We start from the raw sequence: 26,334 nt of genomic DNA on the forward strand, positions 1-26,334 counted from the left end.
ACATGACCATCATCATCATCATGTGGCCTCTTGGTGATCCAACTTGGATATAGGCCTCTTCCCTTGAATGTAGTAACATGATAGACGAAATATTTTTTCAACTTTAGAGCTGAGCTGAGCTGTAGGCCGAGCACATGATTGACGCGACAGTATCTCGCCGCGAGATAGACTACCCGTCTTTTACTAACTGTATGAATTAAAGAAGGACGGGTAGGCTATGTCGCGGCGAGATACTCTCGCGCCAATCATGGGCTAGCCCGGCAGATGGTGTGGCTAATAGTAGTCACACCATCTGGTATGTTACTAAATTTTATAAATTTACATATTATGTCAAAATCGTCTAATTGCATCTTCTTTTATATGTGTGATACGTAAGAAAATACATTAATTATATACGGCAAAAAACGTACCCACTATTTAAAAAAAACCGGCCAAGTGTGAGTCGGACTCGCACACGAAGGGTTCCGTACCATTATCTATAAAAACGGTCACCCATCCAAGTACTGACCCCGCCCGACGTTGCTTAACTTCGGTCAAAAATCACGTTTGTTGTATGGGAGCCTCACTTAAATCTCTATTTTATTCTGTTTTTAGTATTTGTTGGTATAGCGGCAACTGAAATACATCATCTGTGAAAATTTCAGCTGTCTAGCTATCACAGATCACGAGATACAGCCTGGTGACAGACGGACAGCGAAGTCTTAGTAATAGGGTCCTGTTTTTACCCTTTGGGTACGGAACCCTAAAAAGTGTAGACACCAAATAAATGGGTTCTGATTTTGATTACGGTTAACTTACATCTATGTAAGTCAAACGAGTTGCCAATCCACATTGTTCGGACTATACTGAACTGTTGCCATATAAATGAGAATAATAGCGCCCTCTTGACAACGATCATATATTCCTGGTCAGGCTTTACCTATTATCTGAGATAAAAGTAACAAAGTGAGAGAAGAACGTTAGCCGCGTAAGCTGGAGACGCCGGTTCAATTCCGACCTCGACTATCCATTTTTTTTATACCACGTCGGTGGCAAACAAGCACACGGCCCGCCTGATGGTAAGCAGTCACCGTAGCCTATGGACGCATGCAACACCAGAGGTATTACATGCGCGTTGCCGACCCTTTAAAAACCTGTACACTCCTTTTTTGAAGAACCACATACTGTAGCCCCTCGGGAAAACCTCGGCAGGGAGCTCATTCCACAGCCTAAGCGTCCGCGGAAGGAAATTCCTCTTAAACCGAACAGAACGCGACCAGTTAAGTGCTAGGGTGTGAGGATGAACCCCCTGCCGATGGCGAGCGGTGAGGTGATAGAAAGCGGCCGTTGGCATCATGTCAAACAATTCTTCAGAGCACAGCCCATTGTACAAGCGGTAGAACACACACAAGGAGGCGAAGTCTCTCCTTAGACTTAAAGGTTCAATACCGCTTGTGAGTTTGGGATCGTCGACGATTCGTACAGCGCGCCTTTGGACTGAGTCGAAGGGTCCAAGCTGGCATCCAGGTGCTCCTGCCCAAAGGTGACAGCAGTACTCCATATGGGGTCTGACTTACGATTTATACGCAGCAGTCTTTGCCCCGGTGTAAAGTATCGCCTCGCTTTATTGAGCACACCGAGATTTTTGGATGCCAGTGCAGCCAGATTTCAGTTTATATCATTATATATTGTAGTTTGACTACTTGTAGACACAAGTAAAAAAATATTTGATTTAAATGCAAATTTGTTTGTTTTTGTTTTTTATTGTGCATTGAAGTCTGGCGTTAGTATTCGCTTTGCTACAATGTGCACCCTGTACTTGTACAAGATATGTATGTACCTAGAAGCGTCAGATACCCTAAAAAAGGAACGTCATCAATCAAGAGTAACTTGTAATATACCTAGTTGGTCAAACCAAATTTGTCAGAAAATAAGAACATATTTTTTTTTTATTCAGGTAAATACACATTATATTATGTATACAACTTAATTATAAAAGTACCGTTAAACCAGTAAGGTTTGTCTCGGTACACCATCCGCAGTAGATTTTATACAATAATAAAATATCTTATAACAACATCATAAGAAAGTTCATAACATGCTCAATTTAAGGTTTATACTATGATTTAAGTAATCTATTATTTAACTTACAACAATCCGACACCGTTGCACTGAGCGTATACGAGTATAACATTTTTAGGGTTCCGTACCTCAAAAGGAAAAAACGGAACCTTTATAGGGTCACTCGTGCGTCTGTCTTTCTGTCTGTCTGTCCGTCTGTCACAGCCTATTTTATCGGAAACTACTGGACCAATTAAGTTGAAATTTGGTATACATATGTAAGTTTGTGACCCAAAGACGGACATGTAACGTAAACAAATTAATTTTAAACATGGGGGCCACTTTTGTATTTCACTGGAACCACCGTAGAACAAAATACAAAGGTTTGTATTGAAAAATTGTTAGATTAGGAAATAAGAGCAACTAAATTTAAATAATAGACTTTCCTATTCCATCGATAACACTCCAGTAATACGGTACCAATGAGTAAAAAATACCTCCTAAAAATACTTTCTCAACAAAAAAGACTGGGAGAAGTTGGAATGGTGGTGGGGTAAGATCACGATAGTTATAAACTGTACGCTATTGATGAATGGAAATAGCAAAATGGATATAAAAAAGCCACATGATTATCAAAGTATTTAAACCCGTTGCCTTAATCACGGACCACATTGAAAAGACGTTAGTAATTCCTTCGCCTTTTTTATTTATTATGTTGTAGTCTGTTGACGCATCGAATTATTTTGCAATAGTATACTTAGACATATGTATATGTTCTGATGACAATCAGGTAATTTAAAAATGTATTAAAAAAATTGTGCACGTACGTCGATTTCCCTTATGGCAACTTCTCTTATATTAAACATTACATAAAATAATACTAGTAAAAGCGCATTTAATTGCTGATCACGGCAATATAAATACTATAAATAGGTAAATTCTTAGTTGTGCACTTGTTCTCACTGGCGTGGCGTGGCGTGGCGGCAGAACTAGATAAGTAGAGTTCAAGATTAGATTAGAAACCAGTAAGCAAGTTGTAGCATAGGGTTTAGTGTAGTATAGGGTTGAATACCTCCCGCAAGATAATTTTGGTCAACATCGGAAGGAATGGGCTTAAAATAATCTGCTGCAAAGGCATGTTCTGCCAAATAATTCAACTTCCTTTTAGAAACTTAAAAACAAACAGTAGGTTTTAAAGCTAGGGCAAACAAACATGGTATTTACTATTTTCAACACTGTATGATGTCATAGTAAACTTTCGCTTTACATGCGGCTAACCAGTTTAATGGCAAATTTGCTACAGTTATGGTTAATAGGTACTTGCTAACTTTCGCTCACGCAAACAAAACACTGTCACTTAGCATCACCAATATTTTTGCATGGACTCCATACAAAGGTATATATACAGGTATGACAGCAGGTGTTTAGTAATTTATTTCATTATTATTTATAAATATTTTAGCCTTCCACCATTAAAATTAGCATTCAGCCTGCGCCATGACCTTCTAAGAGATCAGTGTCAGTGTCATAATATTATTGGCACAGTTATGCCGGCAGCATACTGTGTAAATTATTCAGCATGGTGATTCATGCTGAGCCAATATTTCCCCTTACATGGACATGGCATTGTACAAGCCTCCTCCAGGGTACTACTACTCATTTATGCTAAATAAAATAGTGCAATACAAACACAATACTTATTAGATAATAATCTATGAGATTAACCCAAACTCTAAATCAAAAGAATGGGTTATTATGATATAGTGGCCGTGTGGATGAACCAGTTTGTGTCATGCATTCCACTAGTGTCAAAACTAGTGGACCTAAACTAGTTACTGAACATTTTGATGAACATGATGACTTGTGTTTCTGGCGTAGTATCGAAAAGTGCCAAAAAGATACTGCGTGTATGCACAAATGCATTTTTGGGGAATAGACTAAAGACTTGTCTTGACAACTATAAGGTAGGGTTTTAAAGATGTGTGCACGACCCTTTATATGACAAATAAAAGTATGGGAGTAGAAAAACGTATTTGAAATATTCAAACCCAATCATGGAAAGGCTATTTCCTAAGAATGCATATTGCATAGTATGTTTTAAAAAACAGGAGAAGATAGTTGCATCAGTGCTGTACTAAACTAAACTACCTATATATGGTGAAGTTTCACCTATTAAATATAAGGTTGATGTTTCTATATTTAAAACCAAACATGGGAATTGAACAAATCACAAAAGATGTTTTAAAGAATACCTAATAAGCTTACGTTTACAGAATATTATTTGAGGAAAGCATAATTTTTATAAAAGTTGTTTTCTGAGTATGGTATGGTGAAAAATGTAATGCAATGCTTATAAAAAATAAATTACCATGTACTTTATTGAGGTCAGTGTCCCTTGTGGCCAGGCCCACCGCCCACACACCACTCTGCTGCAGCTTCACCTCAAAGTATGCCTTGTTCTGCACCAGCGGCGCATTGCCCAGCGTGCAGCCCGACCCACACACTCGCTGCCCTCCTTTCACCACTACCACCTCATGTCCTATAAATATACAATAAGAATGTTATGCTTGATGTGATATTTCTTAAAGAGTTGAGATGCACAGTAGAATTTTAATCTAATTCAATTTGCTCCACTATATTGTTACATTTATCACTTGATTTCATTGAAAGCAGAACACTTTGCTCAACAAATAGTTTTAGAGGACATACATTTAGTTACCTAAATGTTCTCTATGGTAACTCTACTAGATGTGTTTTGGCCATGTTGAAGGTGTGTGAAGTCCCCAACAGCAGTGAGACGTAAATAGTCTGAACTATTAATATTATTCTGTCTTTACCCATCACAGAACAGTTCCGGATATTTGGGAGGCGTGCGCGGAGTCGAAGCCAACACGTAGATGCCCTTTTGACACTTTAATGAAATGTAAGGGTGTACACCGAGCGGATGCTGCCCTTGCCTGTGTCATATTATTAATAATAAGCGATGTAAACTACTCCGCGGCCGCGCACTCTTGTTCAAGGCACATACAAACACTGCATTGACAAATAATATTTTTTTAATATTTCATGAATGATATCCAGGAACACAAACATGTTCTAATTAACGAAAATGTGAAATACCCATGTGTAAAGTATCCAGCTGAACGGGATTCTCCTTGATACGAATAGGAACAGTTGGTGTCAGGTTAAACCCGTTGAGACACCCCTTTAGGCAACAAAACATTTTTCATTAAGAAATTAATAGGGTTTTGAAACGAATTAATTGTATAGTACACTATAAACAATATTGTTAAACAATCGTCATTTTTTGACAACCCACGCAAGGCAAGATCGCTGACAGGCCTGACAGCTGAAATTCGTTATCGCGAACACAGAATCATGGAGACTGTATATCCATAAGAATAAGTAATAGTTGTCGCGACTCGCGAAGGCGGAATGCATATGACGTTTTAAGAAGCGTTCAGATTATGGATGGTATAGAAAGGATCGCAATCTCTTATGGCAGTGTTGTAAAAGTGACCGCGTTAAGCTATGGATGGTATAGAAAGGATGCCAATCTCTTAAGGCAGAATTGTTGCAAAAGTGATCGCTTTTAGCTTTAAATAATAGTTCCTAAACTCTCCGGTGGCGCTAGTTAGGCTCTAGGACAAGGCAATAAATAACCCGACCAAATTACGTAGGTTGTTTTTGGTAGTATTTCGGTGTATGGTGGCGCCGCCTAATTACTGTTTTTTGATGGACACTTTTCATACATAGAGATTTGGCTCCTTTATATAGTCTCCATGCGTTAAGCTTTAAATAATAGTTCCTAATCTCTCCGGTGGCGCTAGTTAGGCTCTGGGACATGAGTATAACATGAACCATATAAGGCAACAAATAACCCGACCAAATTACGTAGGTTGTTTTTGGTAGTATTTCGGTGTATGGTGGCGCCGCCTAATTACTGTTTTTTGATGGACACTTTTCATACATAGAGATTTGGCTCCTTTATACAGTCTCCATGGTTCAGATTCCAACTTATACAGGGTAATGCATAACTTTCTAACTCTCCCTTAGAGGATATAACCAAACGGAGTAGCTATTAACAGGGGCCCATTTCTCGAACGATATTAGACTAATATTATTAGTGTGTTGCTATGGAAACTCACACGATTTGACAGTTCGTGGACTAATCTGCCGCCTTAAGGAGAAAAACCATAAGTGACAATTTTTGCGAAATTGAGTTATTGACACCCTCGAAATCAGGAAGAAAAATGTGATTTTTCTATCTAGCAGTTATTTCTTTATCTCTAACAGGTCAAGATTTAGACATGCATAACTACACGCCATTTTGGTAAAGTTAGTTCCTTTTTGAGAAAGAAAAAGCATAAGTATATATTCATAGACAGAAAAGTACTAAAGTGACGACTTGTGTTTTTTTTCCCTTTTGTGTTGAATTTAAGCCCAACATCTATTTCATAAGAAGAAAAACCATAGTTTAGTATTACATAAAATTTCTATGTAAAAAACCCTTAAGTTGACAAAACTGTTCATTTTTGTTAGTAAAAAAATATTATTAGTCATAACTCTTGGAACCTAAAAAAACATAAGTTGCACGTTATGTTTTTTCTGTCTCGTATGACTCTTCCTTATGCTTTTTCTGCTTAGTGTCGGTTTCAAAAACAGTGAACTTGTGGTTTATTTCTTAAACATTGTTGTCAGTTATGCTTTATCAGGCTAGTAGGTAGTCCCCCTCCGGTCTCCTCAAAGACAGATTTCGGGCGGTTCACTTGGCGCGCGCGGCTTGATCGGTTTTTTTCCTTTGGAAGACGTTGCGAGTACGACGCAGTACGCACGTATTAATACTCCTGCCTATTTTGAAAAACATGAGAAGTGTTAACGTGTATTGGTGTACCGCATTCTGTTTCAACCTTAGATTTTAATACAAAAGGACATTTTTGCAGGTAAAAATTTTGGCTTGGCATTTGGTTTCAGTTTCAGGGTTATATTTGCCTTTTTAAAACTACCCCAGCCTGGTTCAAATACAAAAGAGCTCTTTTTTATTTTCTCTAGATACGCCTAGCTGTTTAGTTGGAACATCTAGACACGCGGCAGCGTGTCCAGCCAAGTTAAAAGAAAAAGCAGCAACCGTGTGTAATATTACACGAACCATTTCGAGCTACTTTTGGCCCCTTCATAACTTGAAACTTTTATATAACCTGCACATATGAAAATTGGCACATTTATTCAAGCCCCTTAGCTTGTCTAGAATACGAAATTTGGGTTGGGTATATTTGGAGCACCTAATGGCAATGTGTCATAAATGTTACTATTTAATTTTGTTATCAAGAGAGAGACCTTTTTTTCTTCCGAAATGTCATGTAATAACTTGTAATTATAACAATTCAGTTGTTCCTCGTAACTCCTCCAATTTCTACCACTACATTTTTCTACTCTCTTAGGGAGTAATAGGGAGCATGACTGGTGTGACATCTTAATGTTTTTGGTTTTTTCTTATTCTGGAAGCAATTTTCGTAAGTCGACGATACTCTGATTTGAGCCTGGCGATGATCGTAATTGTTTTATGAGTTGCGATAATGTATCCTTTGTTAATTCTTGTATTACCACTTGCAATTTTTATTTTAAATTCCTCTAGTAGTGACATTATCGATCTTTAGATTGTACCTCATTTTCATTACATTATTACCTAAAGATCTCTAAAAGCATCTATACTTAGTGGAATCTAATTGTAATAAATTTGAGTTTTGTATTACATTATTACTATTATTAAGGGTATCTCAAAGAATTAGTAATTACTTAGTGCAATCAAATTGTGGTTAATTTTAGTTTTGTGTTACATTATTACTCAAAGATTTCTAAAAGTATCTTATTTGTTTTCTTTTAATAAATAATTTTGATTCCTCTTTGATTGATTTAACATTGATTACTTTAACTAAGCAAAAAAACCACAAAGTACCCAATTGTGCTTTTTCAGCTTCTAGATCGATTAGTAACATAAGCACAACTGTGTACTTGTGCTTTTATTTCTTAGACATCGTAGTGCAAAACTAATACAAAAAACATAAGGTCGCACTTATGTCATTTAATCTTAGTAAAGATATTTTTATTCTATTTGTTTTACGAGGTAGTAACTATTTTTTCTAAATAACTTATTTAAATAAATAGATAATCGAATAATTTATAATGCATAAAAATTCTACACTATTACTTTGTTCATTAACAAAAACTTTGTACTTAGAATTTAACCTATTTGAACAGGAGCGCAAAGTTTTTTGGCTTTTTCTCGAAACTTACTTTTTGTCAGTTATGGTTTTTTTCCTTGAGACGGCAGTAATAATCTATACATATAATAAAGCGGAAGAGGGTCGAGTCTGTACTTGGAAGATATTCGAAAAAAAATTGGCTACGGATGCTTAGAATCGATAACAGAACACGTTCCAAGAGTTTTTAGAATATTTGTCTGTTTGTCTGTTTGTCTGTTTATCTGTTTGTCTGTTTATTTGACCGCGCATCACGTGAAAACGGCTGAACGGATTTTGATGCAAACTTAACTAATCTGTCGAAAAAATCCACGGCCAGGTTATAGGCTATAAAAATTCGAGAAATTTCACCCCTAACGGGGTTAAAAAGGGGATGAAAATTTGTATGGGGTTCAAGATTTATTTTAAGCTAGCAATTTGAAACTTCGTGAAAATATATATTATTGAAATACAAGAAAACAAATTTCAGCGTTTTTGAAAATTCATCCCCTAAGGTGGTGAAAAAAAGGTTGAAAGTTTGTATGGAGATCAATTTTTTTTCGTGTGCGTTACTTATAATACAGGAAAAGTGATTTCAGCGTTTTTAAAAATTCATCCCCTAACGGGTTTAAAAGGGGGTTGAAATTTTGAATCCATTACAAATGCTTTGAAACTTCTTAGAAAGGCATAATAGACGATTACAAAAAAAAGTAACCAACGTTTTTGGGAATTTAACCCCTCAGGGCGTTGAAAAGGGGATGAAAGTTTGTCTTGGGGTGCAAATTTTATTTTAAGCTAGGAACTTGAAACTTTGCTAAAAGATATTATATTAAAAAACAAGAAAACTACTTTCAGCGCTTCTATACATATAATAAAGCGGAAGTGGGTCGAAAGTCTGTACTTGGAAGATATTCGAAAAAAAATTGGCTACGGATACTTAGAATCGATAACAGAACACGTTCCAAGAGTTTTTAGAATTTTTGTCTGTTTGTCTGTTTATCTGTTTATCCGTTTGTCTGTTTTTTTTGACCGCGCATCACGTGAAACGGCTGAACGGATTTTGATGCAAACTTTACTAATCTGTCAAAAAATCCACGGCCAGGTTATATGCTATAATAGTTCAATCTCTTAAAGGGGGGGTAGTCAATATACTCGATTTAGTCGAAGGTGCAGGTCCTAAAATACGGCATTGCGTGAACAAAAGATATCCTTTGGCAGGATTGGTCCTTAGGACCAAAGGATGGATTTAAGAAGTGGAGCCACCAAGATTTGTAATGCAAATATGTAGAGGGCGGGGGGGGTCTCAACTTTATCTTGATATTGATATTTATACTACTATACTAGGCTAGGCTACTACTAGGTGGCTACTAGGCCAAATTTGGTATCGTTTTCGTATAAATCAGGGATGCCGAATTCATTTATGATATGAAAATAATAATATTCCGAAGTAAAAACCCCAAAAATATGAAAAAAATATTTTTTTTAAATTCCTCTTCACGCTTAAACCCCTGAACCAATTTAATTTTGAATAAGAGCGAAAAAACTGTTGATTTTGGAGTGCAGTTTTATTTAGCGGTACCTAATTGTAAAATATTTTATCTGGACTACAGTCCTCTAGCCGCTCTGGCGTATCCATCTGTCAACTTTACTTCAAGTTCCGCCTCCAGGGGAGAGGGAGAGAATTTAGGGCTGAATTAGCCGCTTACTGACACAGACTGAATTCCACGCGGGCGAGCCGCGGACAGCTAGTATTAGTATAATACCTTTCGAGAAATGAGGCCCAGGCGTTCCTCTCTGTCGAAAATAGTCGGCCAATACACAATGTATGGACTGACGTTTTCGTTTATCTGACATGACTATTTTGACGTTACGTAAACATTTGACGTTCCCCTCCCCCGCAAAAATTGGCACTTTTTTGTACAGCAAATTACAGACACGGCGTCTCCGTTAGTTATATCCTCCAAGATCGATAGTGTGTAAGGTGGTCGACGTATTTACGTGCGTTCAGGACGCAGCTGTAAATTAGACCGAGAAAGTGATATTTTGCTTAGGGGATGCAAATCACTTATAAGTGTAACCGAAATAATCTGTTATAGCCGGTTATAACCGGTTAACCGGGTATAATCGGTTATAACCGATTATTTTGACAAAAAATCATACCTGACGAGGACTAGTAAATAGGTTTTTATATCGTTTATATTTTTTATACTTACCTTTTGTCTATGTCTGTCACTATATTATATTGTTTCTAACATTTATTTACATACAAGATATATACAGTGGTACTACGTAAACGAAATTAATAACTAGCTTAAATCTAAAATATAAAATATTATTTATTATGGATTTACTTTATTGATATGTAAATGTTGCAATTTAGTTTATGAAATATTTATGTTAGGTTGTGTAGTGCTAAGTAAGATTACTTTTGTATAGGCTAGGCCACAGTACCAAGGGTGCTGGCGGCATTTCCCCGCTGTATCGCAATGCTGATACGTTGTGCGAGAAAGCCGCCAGCTCTTCGGTCACCAGTTACGTCAACCAGACGCTTCGCGATTTCTGCAAACAACTTATGTGCGCTGGGACCCCATGGACCTAGAGTTTCAACTCCAAATGGAATGAAATGATACTCTCTACCGAGGCTCTTATATTTATTACGTTTTAAAATTTCGGCGCTTTCCGCCGCTATTGTTTTATATTTTGATTTAGCTGTCAGTAAAATCTTGTTCATTGAAGTCAGCTTTTTCGTTTACGCCTCTCCTCAAGCTATCGATTTATTTAAATGCCCACAATTCCCGGACAATAACCGATTATTGGAAACTCGAATAACCGGTTATGGTTATTTTCGGTTATTTATTTATGACTTAAATTCTATGAATTGATCTTCTAATGACTACAAAATCCTGCCTATTTGGCTGTGACGCCTGTAACTATAACTTTTGTCATTCGTGTTCTTTAATAAAGAAATATACCGAATTTATTTGCCTTATTTATGAAATATTTTGATTGATTATTGTACCACATCCAAACTTATAATTTCACTTTTACTATATTTTGTGTGTTTTATTAAAAAAACGAAGACTTTTTCTTACATTCCATAATATTGTACCTTTAATTTCGTAATTTATTGATTACTTGGTTGTAAATTTATCATTTTTGTCGAAAATAACCGTAACCGATTATAACCGATTATCGGTTATTTTCCGGGCATAACCGTAATGAACTTTGGTCGGTTATTACATTCCCTAATTTTGACCGCACCAAGTTCGCGGTGCGGTGCGGTAGTCTGTTATAGTAGGGCAGTTTCAGGTGATAATGTGGACACGCTGGACAAAAGCACCATTTTTTTTTTCCAGGTACTTGTTAGGGTCATAGCTTTAAGTTTTTGATAGGAACCAACTCTTGCCAACGGAAGAGTTGGTTCCTATCAAAAACTTAAAGCTATGACCCTAACAAGTACCTGAAAAATCTCTGGTTTTATGGCGGCCATTGTCATCACTTTTTTGAACGTGTGCCATGGGGCTTATTCTTGTATCAGATGACGTAGTAGATCATACGGTGTCAGCCTGGGCGTCACTATGTAAAGGGGGCCGCAAGGCTTGATTTCAAGACACTTACCCTGCAGAAAGAACCAAAACATATACACCTGTTTGCGGTATTAATTTTACATGCACACTCCAGTAGGTATGTCTTCAATCTTCTTGGTTTCCACAGCTTTTGGCTCAATGTTTGGCGTTGACCGGTCGAAGTATTTTAAATACACACTCCAGTAGGTATGTCTTCAATCTTCTTGGTTTCCACAGGTTTTGGCTCAATGTTTGGCGTTGACCGGTCGAAGTATTTTATATGCATACTCATATGCATACTCCAGTAGGTATGTCTTCAATCTTCTTGGTTTCCACAGGTTTTGGCTCAATGTTTGGCGTTGACCGGTCGAAGTATTTTACATGCACACTCCAGTAGGTATGTCTTCAATCTTCTTGGTTTCCACAGCTTTTGGCTCAATGTTTGGCGTTGACCGGTCGAAGTATTTTACATGCACACTCCAGTAGGTATGTCTTCAATCTTCTTGGTTTCCACAGCTTTTGGCTCAATGTTTGGCGTTGACCGGTCGAAGTATTTTACATGCACACTCCAGTAGGTATGTCTTCAATCTTCTTGGTTTCCACAGCTTTTGGCTCAATGTTTGGCGTTGACCGGTCGAAGTATTTTACATGCACACTCCAGTAGGTATGCCTTCAATCTTCTTGGTTTCCACAGGTTTTGGCTCAATGTTTGGCGTTGACCGGTCGAAGTATTTTACATGCACACTCCAGTAGGTATGTCTTCAATCTTCTTGGTTTCCACAGCTTTTGGCTCAATGTTTGGCGTTGACCGGTCGAAGTATTTTACATGCATACTCCAGTATGTATGTCTTCAATCTTCTTGGTTTCCACAGGTTTTGCCTCAATGTTTGGCGTTGACCGGTCGAAGTATTTTACATGCACACTCCAGTAGGTATGTCTTCAATCTTCTTGGTTTCCACAGCTTTTGGCTCTATGTTTGGCGTTGACCGGTCGAAGTATTTTTTAAAGGTCCCTTTTTATAGTTTTTCGTAAATGTATAACTATAAGTTATATAAGTAGTTCTCGAGATATTTAGCAATGTTACAGACAGACAGACGGACAGAGTCGCACCATAAGGGTTCATTTTGTACCTTTGTACCCTAAAAATAGTCTTATACGTAAATAATCTGTATTAAATTTCCTACAAAATAGATATGTCCATACCCCGTCAAAATGAGACTGGAGGTAGGACACCCGAAAATGATTCCTTATTATAACCGATTTAGGTTTTTCTTAATTTTGCTCTTTTTTATCACTGACCGTTGAGTGACGGTGCCGGTATTTACTTGGAAAGTCCTCAAAGTAAAATTGAGAGTTAAGATTCACGAGGTATATGCAGGCTTTTTTTTTCATTTCATTTCTACTACTAGGGTGTCCTACCTCCAGTGTCAGTTTGACGTTATATTTTTAGGACAACCTGTATATCTATTTTGTAGAAAATTTTATACATATTATCTGCGTAAAAGACTATTTTTTGCTATGGGCTACCGTTTACGAGTTATTTACGAAAACCCGGAAAACCTTAAAAAACACTAAGAACAAATTTTAAGTAACTTTCCCACCTTAAGACGTATTGATCCTGAGCGAAAAAGTGTACATAATCTTTTTTGTAGAAATTTTAATGTAGATTACTTATATGTAGGTTAATAGAACATTTTTTGTTACGGGTTACGGGCCACCGTTTAAGAGTTACCTATTTACGAAAAACTATAAAAGGGGACCCCACCCCCACACCTGTTAGCTTCCCCCATCCTCCGGTACTTTTAGTAGCTTCTTTAATAATAATAATAATAATATCCGCAGGGCAGCTTGTGGCGCGCTGTTGGGGAGTGACGACCCCACGGACCCGAGTGCTCCAGAGAGTCGGTCAGGGTCTCCGTCTCCGGCGTGTCTTCGTCGGTCGGAGTGGACCCCAAGGGGACCCGCATGACTCTCAGCTCTGGCTTGCCTTCATTGGCCGTCCAGAGGGGAGTCGTAAGAGCTATATGCTCCAGGGGTGGAAGTGAAAGATGCATAAGACGCGAGTTGGCACAGTGGCTGTTAAAATCAGTCACTGGGTAGAAAGCGGCGCACACCTCTCGACACCCCTGAGCCGCTCACACCGGTGTTGCTCCTGGTCGTCTTCACGACGGCAGTTTCAGGGGCCCATCTAGTAAGCGGCAAGTCACCACCTGCCTCGATAACGTGTGTTAGCATTGTTATGGCAGGTGTCCGGACTTCTTTTCAATAGCCCAGTCTCATTGTCCACCCAAACTTCAATCCATAGACCGGTATACTGTTCACTTTTTCTACAATAGTCCCAATGCCTGCTGCGACCGGTTCATGGGTGTCTATTGTTGCACCTGTGAACGGGTTCCAGCAGGCGTTCTACATGACATTAAGGCTCTCCAAGAGGCCTCTACGTGTTGGATCTATATCCCCACGCAAGCCTATCAAAAGACCGGGATTTATAGGCCCGTGAAATCCGAGGAGATACAAATAATAATAATAAGCCCGCAGGGCAGCTTGTGGCGAGCTGTTGGGGAGTGACGACCCCACGGACCCGAGTGCTCCAGAGAGTCGGTCAGGGTCTCCGTCTCTGGCGTGTCTTCGTCGGTCGGAGTGGACCCCAAGGGGACCCGCAGGACTCTCAGCTCTGGCTTGCCTTCATTGGCCGTCCAGAGGGGAGTCGTAAGAGCTATATGCTCCAGGGGTGGAAGTGTTAAAGGGCATAACGCCGCGAGTAACTTCGGAGAAAGCGCAGCACACCTCTCGACACCCCTGAGCCGCTCACGCCGGTGTTGCGCCTGGCCGTCTTTACGATGGCGCATCAGGTGCCCATCTTGCGAGTGGCGAGTCACCGCCTGCCTCGATAGCACTGTATAGCACAATGTTATGGCAGGTGTCCGGAACTCTTAGCAATAGCCCAGTATTATATTCCACCTAAATTTAAGCCATAGACCAGGACTCTTTCCACTTTTCTATAATAGCTCCCAATGCCTGCTGAAACCGGTTTACGGGTATCTATTTATGTACCCGTGAATGGGTTCCAGCAGGCGTTCTACATGACATCAAAACTCTCCAAACGGCCTCTACGTGTTGGATCTATATCCCCACGCACGCCTTATAAATGACCGGGCCTGAAAACCCGAGAGTTTGTAACGGAGATACAAATAATAACAATAATAAGAAAGTACTGCGGACCGCAGGGCGGTATGGAAGGATAAGCAGCTACACGGGCGGTTCTACAAGGCCCTCACGGGACCCGATGTAGACCTGCTCGCGTCGGTGAACTGGTTACGATTCGGGGACCTCTTCGGAGAAACCGAGGGTTTTGCCTGTGCAATTGCGGACGAAGTTATGATGACGAACAACTATCGGAAATATATCCTGAGGGACGGTACGGTCGACATTTGTCGGGCATGCCGCCGTCCCGGAGAGTCACTCAGGCATATCATTTCCGGTTGTTCTCATCTTGCTAACGGCGAGTACTTGCACAGACATAATCTCGTAGCCAGGATTATTCACCAGCAGCTTGCTCTTCTATATGGCCTTGTGGACCGCGAAGTACCGTACTACAAGTATTTACCTGTGCCAGTTCTCGAGAATGGTCGTGCCACGCTCTATTGGGATTTTTTTTATTTTATTTTTTATTTTTATTTATTTCGCTTGAACATACACAGTTGTTATGGTTACATGTCATTGGGATGTTATAGGTACATAGTGTAGCTATTAAGTGTTACATGCATGTATGGTCTACCACAATATGGCATGCAAAATCTTAGACTAACTTAAAATAATAATCTAAATAATCGAATTACAATGTTTTAGGTTAGTTTAATTTTTATACTCTATGTTTAGGTAGTTATTTATTTAATTTTAAATTGTATTTCAATAAAAATTCCTTAAATATTACAATTCATCACTGACAGGACTATTGTAGCCAATAAGACTGACATCGTGCTAATAGATCGAACGCAGCGCCGAGCTGTGCTCGTCGATGTCACCATCCCCCATGATGAGAATCTCGTGAAGGCCGAGAAGGACAAGTCCAGCAAGTACCTAGACTTGGCTCACGAGATAACCGCCATGTGGAATGTTGACTCGACGATCATTGTTCCTATAGTCGTGTCGGCGAACGGTCTCATTGCGAAGAGTCTCGACCAACACCTAGAGAGACTCTCGCTGGGTGGTTGGATCAAGGGTCAGATGCAGAAGGCGGTTATCTTGGACACGGCGCGGATAGTCCGCCGGTTCCTCTCTCTGCGGCCCTGACCACCGGCAGCTTGGGCCTTGCCCCGCTGCCGGCGGTACCCTAGGTTAGGTTTTTTATAATGTGTTTATATATTTTTTGTAATGTTTTGTAAGTGTTTTTGTATTTTACTTTTATATCCATATTATAAAAACCTAGCCTAAGATGAATGATAAATAAAGAGAATAATAATAATAAATTATTTATTTGGCAGGCAAGAAACCCAATTTTTACAATTTACAAAAAAAAACAAAAAATACAGTGCAAAATACTATAACTTACAACCTAAAACAATGAAATAAAACATTTACAAACTTATGGTCTAAAGATGGCCGTTCTCGGACCGGTGCAGTTTTCGCCAATGTTTGTTAAATTCGTCACTGTAGTCTTTAGCTACCAGTGACAGAATTTCATTGTTAGAGGCTAGCAGTCTCGCCCGGAAGGCAGCCGACCTGGCTCTCAGAATGGCGAAAAAGTCAGGGACTCTCGCGTCCGCAAACATGCCCTTCGCACTGCAGAAACGCGGTAGTTTCAACAGAATACGAAAGGCGTTGTTGTACTGTACCCTCAGCGCGTTGAAGGAGTGCCTGGTGTACCTGTTCCAAAGCTGACAAGTATAAAAACATTGGCAAAAGGCTTTGAACAGGGTCACCTTTACCTCACTCGAACAACGCGCAAACCGTCTAGCCAACATATTGCACCGAACCGCGAGAGCCCTGCGCTCCCTCTCCATATCGGCGTCATCTTTCAAGTACTCGCTCAGGATGTGTCCCAAGTACTTGAAGCTCGTTACAACCCGAATTGGCGCACCACTCATACACACCGTAGGTATCACCTCCGGACCCTTCCCTGACCTAGTGTATTTATTGGACATGTCTCATTTTACAATTTTTAATTTAAGCTTGTAATTGACATTATATAGGTATCGATATTTTTGACATCAACTTACAATCGTTTTAAGCATGTATATTATTATTGTATATTTAATTTTAATTTTATAAATTTTGGTAAAATAAAATCAGTTATGGACTTTAGAAATAACTATATATTATATAATACAACTATGAAATTATTAAAAGTTAAATAAGACACTGTCAAATATATTGTACATATATAAATTAATCTTTAGATTTAAGATAATTGCCTTGCCCTACCAGGGCCCATGTGAAACTATTATATGTGTAACACCTGTGTACCATGGATGCAATAAATAAATATGAAAATATGAAAAATATGACCTAAAAACGAGCATTTCGGTCTTAAGCACGTTATATTTTAGGCCATGCGTACTGGCATAGTGTTCGTAGATTTTAAGCAGCTTTACAAGACCATTTATCGAGGGGCTGAGAAGCACCATATCGTCTGCGTAGCTCAGATTGTTAACACATACGTTACCAATGTGGCAACCGACGTTAGAGCTTCTCAGCTCCCCGATAAGGTCGTTGACATATAGGTTGAATAGGTCCGGAGATGTCAACCCACCTTGGCGCACTCCACAGTCTAGCCTGTAGTCGTTAGACTGTGCGTCACCCCATTTTACATTGTTAGTTTGGTTCTCGTACCAGAACCTCAACAGACCTACAACCTCGGGAGGTGTTCCAGACGTGAAAAGCTTTTTCCACAGCAAATCATAGTTGACTAAGTCAAAAGCGCGGCTGAGGTCTAAAAAGCACGCGTACACTGACGTCTCTCTTTTAACATAGTGATTCACTGTGTACTTCAGACCTAATATTGCAGAATCCGTTGAAAGTCCTGGACGAAAACCAAACTGCGCCTGATCAATTTTAAGATTCCTAGTCAATTCGGGTTGTAATAGCCTCTCGAGCACTTTGCCGATTATCGTAGCCAGAGAAATAGGCCTGTAATTGTTAAGACTAGACAGGTCGCCGGTTTTATTATTAACAATAGGAACAACTATTGTTTTCATCATATCAGGAGGAAGATAACAGTGGGCTAGGCAAGCATTGAAAAAATCAGCTAGGACACGATATAGCTCATCACTACCGTAGAAGATGTGCTCCACGCTAAGTCCATCGTGCCCCGGGGACTTCCCACGCTTCATATTTTTTACTGCATTGGCAATATCTCTCATTGTAAAAACGAGGTTATTGTCGTGAGGGGTCACCGGAACCGAAAGCCCCGACGGGGGCACACCTTCCACGCTCAAGGGCGTAACTTTGAAATGAGAGGCGAACATATCCGCTATATGTTTAGGCTCACTAACATTGTTGACTGAGGCTGGCAACCCTTGTTTACTATTAAGAGCTTTTGTCGCTTTCCAAAATTTTGAAAAATTATTATTAGCGCGATTTAAAATCAAAATGTTCATTTTTATTTGCTCCTCATTTTTCTGGCACCATTTTAATTTATTTTTAAATACTTTACGGCTATTTCGCATATTTTCGTAATAAATACCGGAACTAGGGTTGCCAGCTACCGTCCAACATTTATAATGCATTTTAGCAATCTCATGAGATTCCCTGACTTGATGATTCCACCCGGCGACCTGACTCCTCCTCGTTGAACCGGTCCGAGGACGGCGGTGGCAGGTACGAACGGCTGCATTCTGTAAAGTACTCACTATCTCATTATATCTACCATCTAATATTAACTTATCTATCTATCTAGCCCTTTTATTCTGAGCTAGAGTATGTCCCGTAGCTCAGTGTGCCGCTTGGCAAAGGCGTCCTCTAGCTCTTTCCATTGAGGTCTGTCGTGGGCCACCCTTCTCCAGTTCGGGCCCGCTGTGAGTTTGAGTTCATCCTCCCATCTTGTTCGAGGTCTCCTCTGGCCCCGTGTACAACCTCTTGGATACCAATCTGTTACTATTTTGCTCCATTTTTCCCGCCTGTCTCTCAACATGTGGCCAGTCCATCTCCACTTCTGCTGATCTATTTTAGTGAGTATGTCGGTCACTTTTGTTTTTTGTCTCAGGTCTTCATTTCTCACTTTGTCTAGTCTGCGTGTTCCCGTCATACTTCTTTCCATTGATCTCTGGCAGTACTTAAGCCTGTCTCGGTGCTCTTTGTTGAGTGCCCATGTCTCACATCCGTATGTAATGCAGGGTAAGATACATGTGTTAAATACTTTTCTTTTTATGGTAATTTAATGCTGAGATTAGTGGACTTCATGACTTCCTTCATAGACCAATATTTTTTCCATCCATTGGTAATTCTTGTATTTATTTCTTTGCTAGTGAGGTCTACCGGAGATATCAGTTGGCCAAGGTATGTGTACTCTTCTACATAATCTAGTAAGGTCGTATTTATTTTAATTTCTGTTTTTATTGAATTGGTCATTAATTTTGTTTTTGTGGTGTTCATCGTTAAGCCAACTTTTTTGCTTTCCTTGCATAGTGACTCGATCATATCTTGCAGTTTCTTTGGATCTTCTTCAAATAATACTATATCATCTGCAAATCTAAGGTGGTTTAGTTTCTTGCCATCTATGTTCAGACCCATGTGACTCCAATCTAGTTTGCGGAAAATGTTTTCAAGGACTGCAGAAAATAACTTGGGGGACATTGGGTCTCCTTGTCTCACGCCTCTTTTCACTCTAAACTCTGGGCCAATTTTTTCCAGTTGAACTCTTGCTTTTCTTGCTTTGCTGTTTTTATATATGGTTTTGATGACGTTAGTATATATCTCCGGAATACCTTGACTTGACAAACTTTCCTCCATGGCTTTGTGGCTAATGCTATCGAATGCCTTATTGTAGTCTATGAATGCCATGTATAGAATTTTGTTGTATTCATTATATTTCTCCACTACCTGTTTCACTGTGTGGATGTGGTCTAATGTTGAAAAATGTTTCCTGAACCCAGCTTGTTCGATTGGTTGGTTTTCATCAAGTCTTTTAGTTATTCGATCCAGTATGACCTTCGAGAAGATTTTATACAAGTTGGACATCAGACTTATAGGCCTGTAGTTACCTATGTCTTCCTTTGAGCCTTTCTTATGCAATAGGATGATGTGTGATGTTTCCCATTGTTTGGGTATCCATTGGCTAGTTAATATTCTATTGAATAGTTTTGTGAGTACGGGAGCTAGTTCAGAGGCCATCCCTTTTAGAAGTTCATTGTAGATGTTATCGGGTCCTGCTGCTTTCTCTAACTTTTGACTCTGGATAGCCTTGATTACTTCGCATTTCAATATTTCCGGCTCGAACTCTATGTCGGGTACTTGACGCTGAGTGTATTCCCCTTTGTTCGATGTTTGAAGCATAGGTAAGTCTGTGTATAGTTGTTCATAAAATTGCGTGGCTATTTTAACTATATCCTCCCTTTTTGTCACGGTGTTTGTTCCTCGTTTGACTTTCGGGATCCATTCCTTGTTTATTTCTCTTAGTTCTTTAAAGGCCTTTCGCACACCCCCTGATTTAATTATATGTTTCTCTAAAGTCTGTAGTCTTTTAATTTTGCGATCCCTCCTTATGTTTTCTTTAATTTTTTTACTGATTTCTGCAATTAGTTTAAGGTTATTCTTTTTGAAGGGTCCTGCTATTAGTTTCTTTCTTTCTTCTATATATAATTATCTTCTATATATCTTATAATTATTTAAATTATTACTTATGCTAATATCACAGGCAATACAATGACCAGGAGAAATTACATTTTTAAATTCATAATAGCACGTTTCCGCATACTTTAATGACTGCTCTTTACTCTTGCTGTTCCAGAGTACTTTACTTAGATTATTAGAACCATTAATAAACCATTCCCTGCAATTATGCCAAAATTTGCTAATACACGAATGATTTCCCTTGTATTTCCTTCGTCTGGTGGCCTTGGCCTACTAGAGCCATACAAACCTTTGACAGTGGACCCCATTGAACAAATGAACAGTGTTAAGCTCATATTCACGGTTAGCAGCGTAGTTCCTACAAGCCCTCGTCTCCCTCGAACCTGGTTACCTGCACTGCACCTTCCTTAACAACTGACTGATCAATCCCGTTTTTACATGATCAATACAATACCTAGACTAGACACGTCTTGATCAAATAATCACCGATACCAATATGGAGAGAATAAGAGTAGACCGTATGATCTAATGATAAATAATTATATTCAGAAAATATATATGTATATATATAGTGTAATAATGTATTGTATTTTAGTAGATACATAAATACTTCAAATTATTACCACTTATATTCAAATGATACTTAAATCAAAGACTATATATTAAAGGTAGGTACCGTAAAATGGGGTGAGTAGGGTTAGCGGGGAGAGTTGGGTTATGAATGGGGAGAGGTTTGAAAGGGGGGTGAGATAGGTTTTTAGGGCTACTGCTACAAAAATAATGTAGGTATTTCAATTTAAAATGGAGCTATAGTAATACTCATAATAAAAAAAAACGATCCAACAATCTTCCAAAATCACCTTTGTATGAAAACCGATCTCACCCCAATTACGAGGGACTACGGGGTGAGGTGGTTTTTCCTTTTTATCGTCAAAGTTATGAAATGGAACTACCCAAAATAAAATTAAAACTAAAATACAAACGTCCGGAACACTTATTATATACACCATTCAGTTTGCACATGTAAAAATAAAATGTTATCGAGGTTTGTCATGTCAGTTTTGCTCCTACTCACCCCATTTAACGGTACTTATAGTCCTCTGGTAGAATGGTAGGGTGTCTAAAGTTAATTCCTAGTAATTATCCCTCGTGGTAACCCTGTATAAAATTAAGCACTGCTTAAGGATGACTCACGTTAGACCGGGACGTGTCCGGGCCGGAGCTTCCGGCGCTTCGTTTTCTATGGAAGGCATCACGTGATCACCTGTCATGTCATAGAAAAGTAAGCGCCGGAAGCTCCGGCCCGGACACGGCCCGGTCTAACGTGAGTCATCCTTTACTTGTTAAAATCAAAAAATGATTTGTCATTCCATTTATAGAGTGCCCATCACTAGAATTGGAAGTAAGCACATATTGACTCAGTTAATGTTCAAATATTCTTATTGGTTCGGCGGTCGATTTCCATATTTACCTATTGTCTTAATTAATTGGATTATGCAACACAGAATATACGAATGATTATAATGCCTGGTGAATTGAGCCAGACAAAAGAGTATGTGATTTTGTTCTAACCCTATTGTGATTATTCATAACTAGCGACCCGCCCCGGCTTCGCACGGGTAAACCTTAACAAATTATACACATAAACCTTCGTCTTGAATCACTCTGTCTATTTAAAAAAAAACCGCATCAAAATCCGTAGTTTCCAGCGTAGTTTTAAAGATCTAAGCATACATATAACAAAAACACCATATTCGTTTGACGACGTGCATTATAAACTGTATTATTTAATATTCAACACTTAAGCATTATTCAAGTTATGGATGGTATAGATGGTTTATAGTCTCCATGATTCAAGTACCACAATGACACTGACAACAGTGACAACCTATCATTAAGCTTCTGTGCCGTTATTTGAAGCCTATATTTTAATATTTGAGAGAGCGATGCAGTTTGTCAGTGACGAGCGGTTCCGGTTCATGATTGTGCTGACACCTACCGGCATGTTTCCACTTTCCCAATTTTAGTTTTAACCCCCTCCAACTCCACCAGCGACCGTGGCGTGCGGCCTCGGATTTTTTCATTGGCGTTCTGTTTGTCGGAACGTTCGGTTCACTACAAAAAATTCTTAGAAATTCTTAAATTCTTAGAATTTTTTGTAAGTACTAATTAAAAGTTTTTTTTTTTAAACGGTGTTACCGTTCGATTATTAATATAATTTAAATTTAAAACATTTGACGGACAGCTCGGCTTCGTTAACGTGTTTAGAGAAGCTGACACGTGATCGATTCACATCGCGAGCGCAGCGCAGCGGTCGCCGTAAGTAAGCGCTTTTATATTATTTTGTTTACCGTGAATCGATTCGTCTTAAGGCACGGAACAGGCCCTTGAAAAAGTGAAAATGGCAATTTATAGGCCTCCGTTTTAGTGTCCTCCGAAAGGGAGGTTATAACGGTTTCTATTTCAAAATAGAACTGCCTAATTTCAAAGGTCTTAAACAGACGCGCTCTATGACGTCGTAATTTATGCTAAGTAATCACTGTGTGTTTGCATTTAGTAATTTTAGGCTAAAGTAATTACAGTGTTAATGATAGTGAGATATACCTATGACCTGATATTTTCCGTGCATTTCCACATTTTCTGGTACTGTGCTGCTGTAATAAAAATTATTTTCCTTTGCATTGAAATCGAAATATCACAAAAATAAAGAAATGCCATATTTGGTATTGGCACCATTAAACAGTTACTCTAGTCACTTCCAAACTAGGGTCCTATCTGCCTTAAAGTCGACGAAGCCCAGCTGTCGCTGGGCTTCTATTTCCGCTCTGAAGAGCGAAAGGTAACTAACAAACCTACATCGAAAACCTCCCTTTTCGATCTTTGTGTCTATAGTCTTTGGAAAGTTTTCTCTTAAGTATTGCCAACTTTGGTTGCACGGTAGTCACGGTACCGTCAGCACCTTTGAATTTTATTTTCAATTAAGGGTTTTGTACCTAACAATAAATACTTAGCTGTTAAAAGCTGCCTGCTAGTTCAAGCAAGGGATTGGAAAGTGAAACTCTTGTATGTAAAACTGAGGTATCTCTATCCAGTTTGTGTTGTTATGAATTTTGGTTAATAAGTATTTTTATACATACAAAATGTTGATTTCATATATATATGTATATGTATAACAGCATACAGGAGGGGCACTATTTTACCCTTTGCTATAACAATAACTCTTGTGAAAAAACTGAGTAACGTAATTGAGGCTGGGAGGTCTGGTGGTTACGGAGCCGCTGCCTGCACAAGGCATACATTCCTGCTGCATAAGCAGAGCAGTACAATGGTGCATTAAGTCATTGACTTAGCATACTCTAAGATTTCCCACCTGCGCAAGGTGTGGAGAAATTTACCACCATAACGTAACTTATATAATGGATATCCGCCAAGCCCTAAATACTACAGCAATTACCCACTGCGCAAGCGGGTATTGCCGGAAAGTTTATTAAAATATGTGCTGATAAGCTATGCTGTGCTATGCTTTAGAATTCAAATAACATACTTAAAATTTCCTGCCTGCGTAAGGCGTGTGAATATTATTATTTAGCCAGCTGAAGACCCGTCGCCTGCGCAAGGCGTGCGAGTTTCATTATCATGAGAAGCTAGTAGATGAAGCAAAATACTATAACACTGGTAAAATACAATCAACATGGCTCCAAACGCCAAGACCTTTTATTACCGCCTGCGTAAGGCGTGTAAAAATGATTAGTCATTGGGCGAAAAGCTAATGGTTGGACATTGTTCTGGAACTGTTGTTACTGGGTTTTTAGTAGTTACAGTTACACTAAAACTGTTTAAGCTAAGTATATTAATATCATACAACATGCCTGCGCAAGGCGTGCAATATACATTAGCCTGCTGTGCAAGCGCGTAGCAATTAGTTCAGGAGTTTATTAACCAAATATTGCTACTACAAAGCAAATATGATACAAGTATCTACATAACATGTTTATCAATGTGTAAAAATGATTCGCCTCCATGTAAATCTCTGCCTACGCAAGGCATTTGAGAAATTATTTACACATTCGTTTTGCTGCAAAAACACACCTTACTAATAAACATTAAATTCTCCCGGGGAGACCCTAAGTCTTAATATTATAAGACCCTAAAAAGATAAAATAAGTAACACACTCAGTGCCAGCGACCCGCTAGGCGGGTTCCCTTTCGTAGACGCTTTTCGCTACATACTGTTTTTCTCGTGTTATTAGCTACGCTAGCAACGCGTAGTTCGCTCTGGCATTGAGTGGGTTAACTGGCTTTTAGGGCAGTAAGATTAGAAATCACCATAAGCACCATGAACCCCGTTTTTAACAAACCAATCGATTAGGTTAGAAGTGGGTTCAGACGCGGTTCATTCAATCAAGCAAATAATTGTGTAATTCCTATGCCAGGGCCAAGGTCACGATTTTATAAAGTTCATGATACTAATCGTTGAACTAAAATTTTAAAATTTAATTTTGTTTGCCATAACCAGCGGGGCGCCCCGGCGCCACATATGATGCAAGTCATTGCGATTGCAAAGTAATGGGCCACTAGTGCCTGAGGTAAAGTTGTTAATTTTTTTTATTCATTTTCAGTTTATTCATTCATTAAAAGGTATAAATACATTACTCTTGACTGGCTCAGGCCAAAAATTCATCATTTAATCCCATGTGGGTCAAAACATTAAGAGAAAGGTTCCTTCTCTGCATATAATTATAAATGTTTGATACAATGTATCCCACCTGCAAGGGTGCATTGTAAGAAGTTAACTTTAGATTCCCTTAACTTTGCATTGTCTTCAGGAAAGACGTGAACGAGGTAATCAAATTACTACCTATATATGTATAAAATGTGTATGACTCTCACATTGCAACTCATCTACTCAGAGTATCAGTCCAAATGAAACAAAGCCATTTTGTTTATCAATCCAGATGAATAACACACGTTAATGATATAAATGTCCTAGATTCCCTAGACAACTTCAGGTTAACAACAGAGCCCTCGCAGGCTCGCACGTGTTTAAGGAATGGGGACAAAGGTCACTTTCTGGAAAACTGATCCAATCCCTTAAGTTAATAAGCTGAAAGAATTTACATACATGTATCAATGGGTTAAAATCCAACAATATAAAAAACGGTCAGTTTGTTTCTAAATATCAAAAGCTAAAAATTACTCAGGAAGCAGTAATAAGGTAATCTCGATGGTTATTACTGTACTAATGCTCATTAATTGGTGTCCGGTGAAATTCTTCCCATATTTATTGTTTTTGGTAACAATATTTTAAAAACAGTATTAGCTTTGTGAGAATGGTACAAATACATGCGCGAATCAGTAAGCTCACTCAGATAACTATTATTTAAATCATCCTAATATAGAGGGTTGATAAGATTTAAAGCTAGGTGCCTGCGCCATAGCCCAGGCGGCAGGTTGAATTGGTGCTCAAATCACGTTTGACACTTTAAGGCACTTCATTTGAAAGCTACATCACTATCTTTCTTTCGTTTCTCTTCAAAAACATAAAAAGAAGAAGGGTGCTTAATGCCAAATGATTGAATGCTGATCATTTTACACGCGAAGGTCATTGACCTTACCTACCTAACCCGCCAGATAATAACATCAGTTAAATCTATAATCTATATATAAATATATCTTGCTCTTTCTTGAGCTAGCACTAC

The 26,334-nt window shown here is 38.8% G+C and overlaps 1 protein-coding gene across 1 annotated transcript in view; it reads right to left on the bottom strand.

The window, feature by feature from the left end:
* LOC134754930 (SPRY domain-containing protein 7) overlaps positions 1-5,364 on the bottom strand; it is a 112,725-nt gene extending 107,361 nt beyond the window's left edge. The window contains exons 1-2 of the mRNA XM_063691411.1: positions 5,161-5,364; positions 4,409-4,579 (exon numbers count right to left, since the gene is read on the bottom strand). Coding sequence (XP_063547481.1) covers positions 4,409-4,579; positions 5,161-5,263 — 274 coding nt within the window. The 5' untranslated portion in view covers positions 5,264-5,364. The remainder of the gene's footprint in view (positions 1-4,408; positions 4,580-5,160) is intronic.
* Positions 5,365-26,334: the final 20,970 nt, after the last annotated feature.

Source organism: Cydia strobilella, chromosome Z, assembly GCF_947568885.1.
Source record: "Cydia strobilella chromosome Z, ilCydStro3.1, whole genome shotgun sequence".
Lineage (NCBI taxonomy): Eukaryota > Metazoa > Arthropoda > Insecta > Lepidoptera > Tortricidae > Cydia > Cydia strobilella.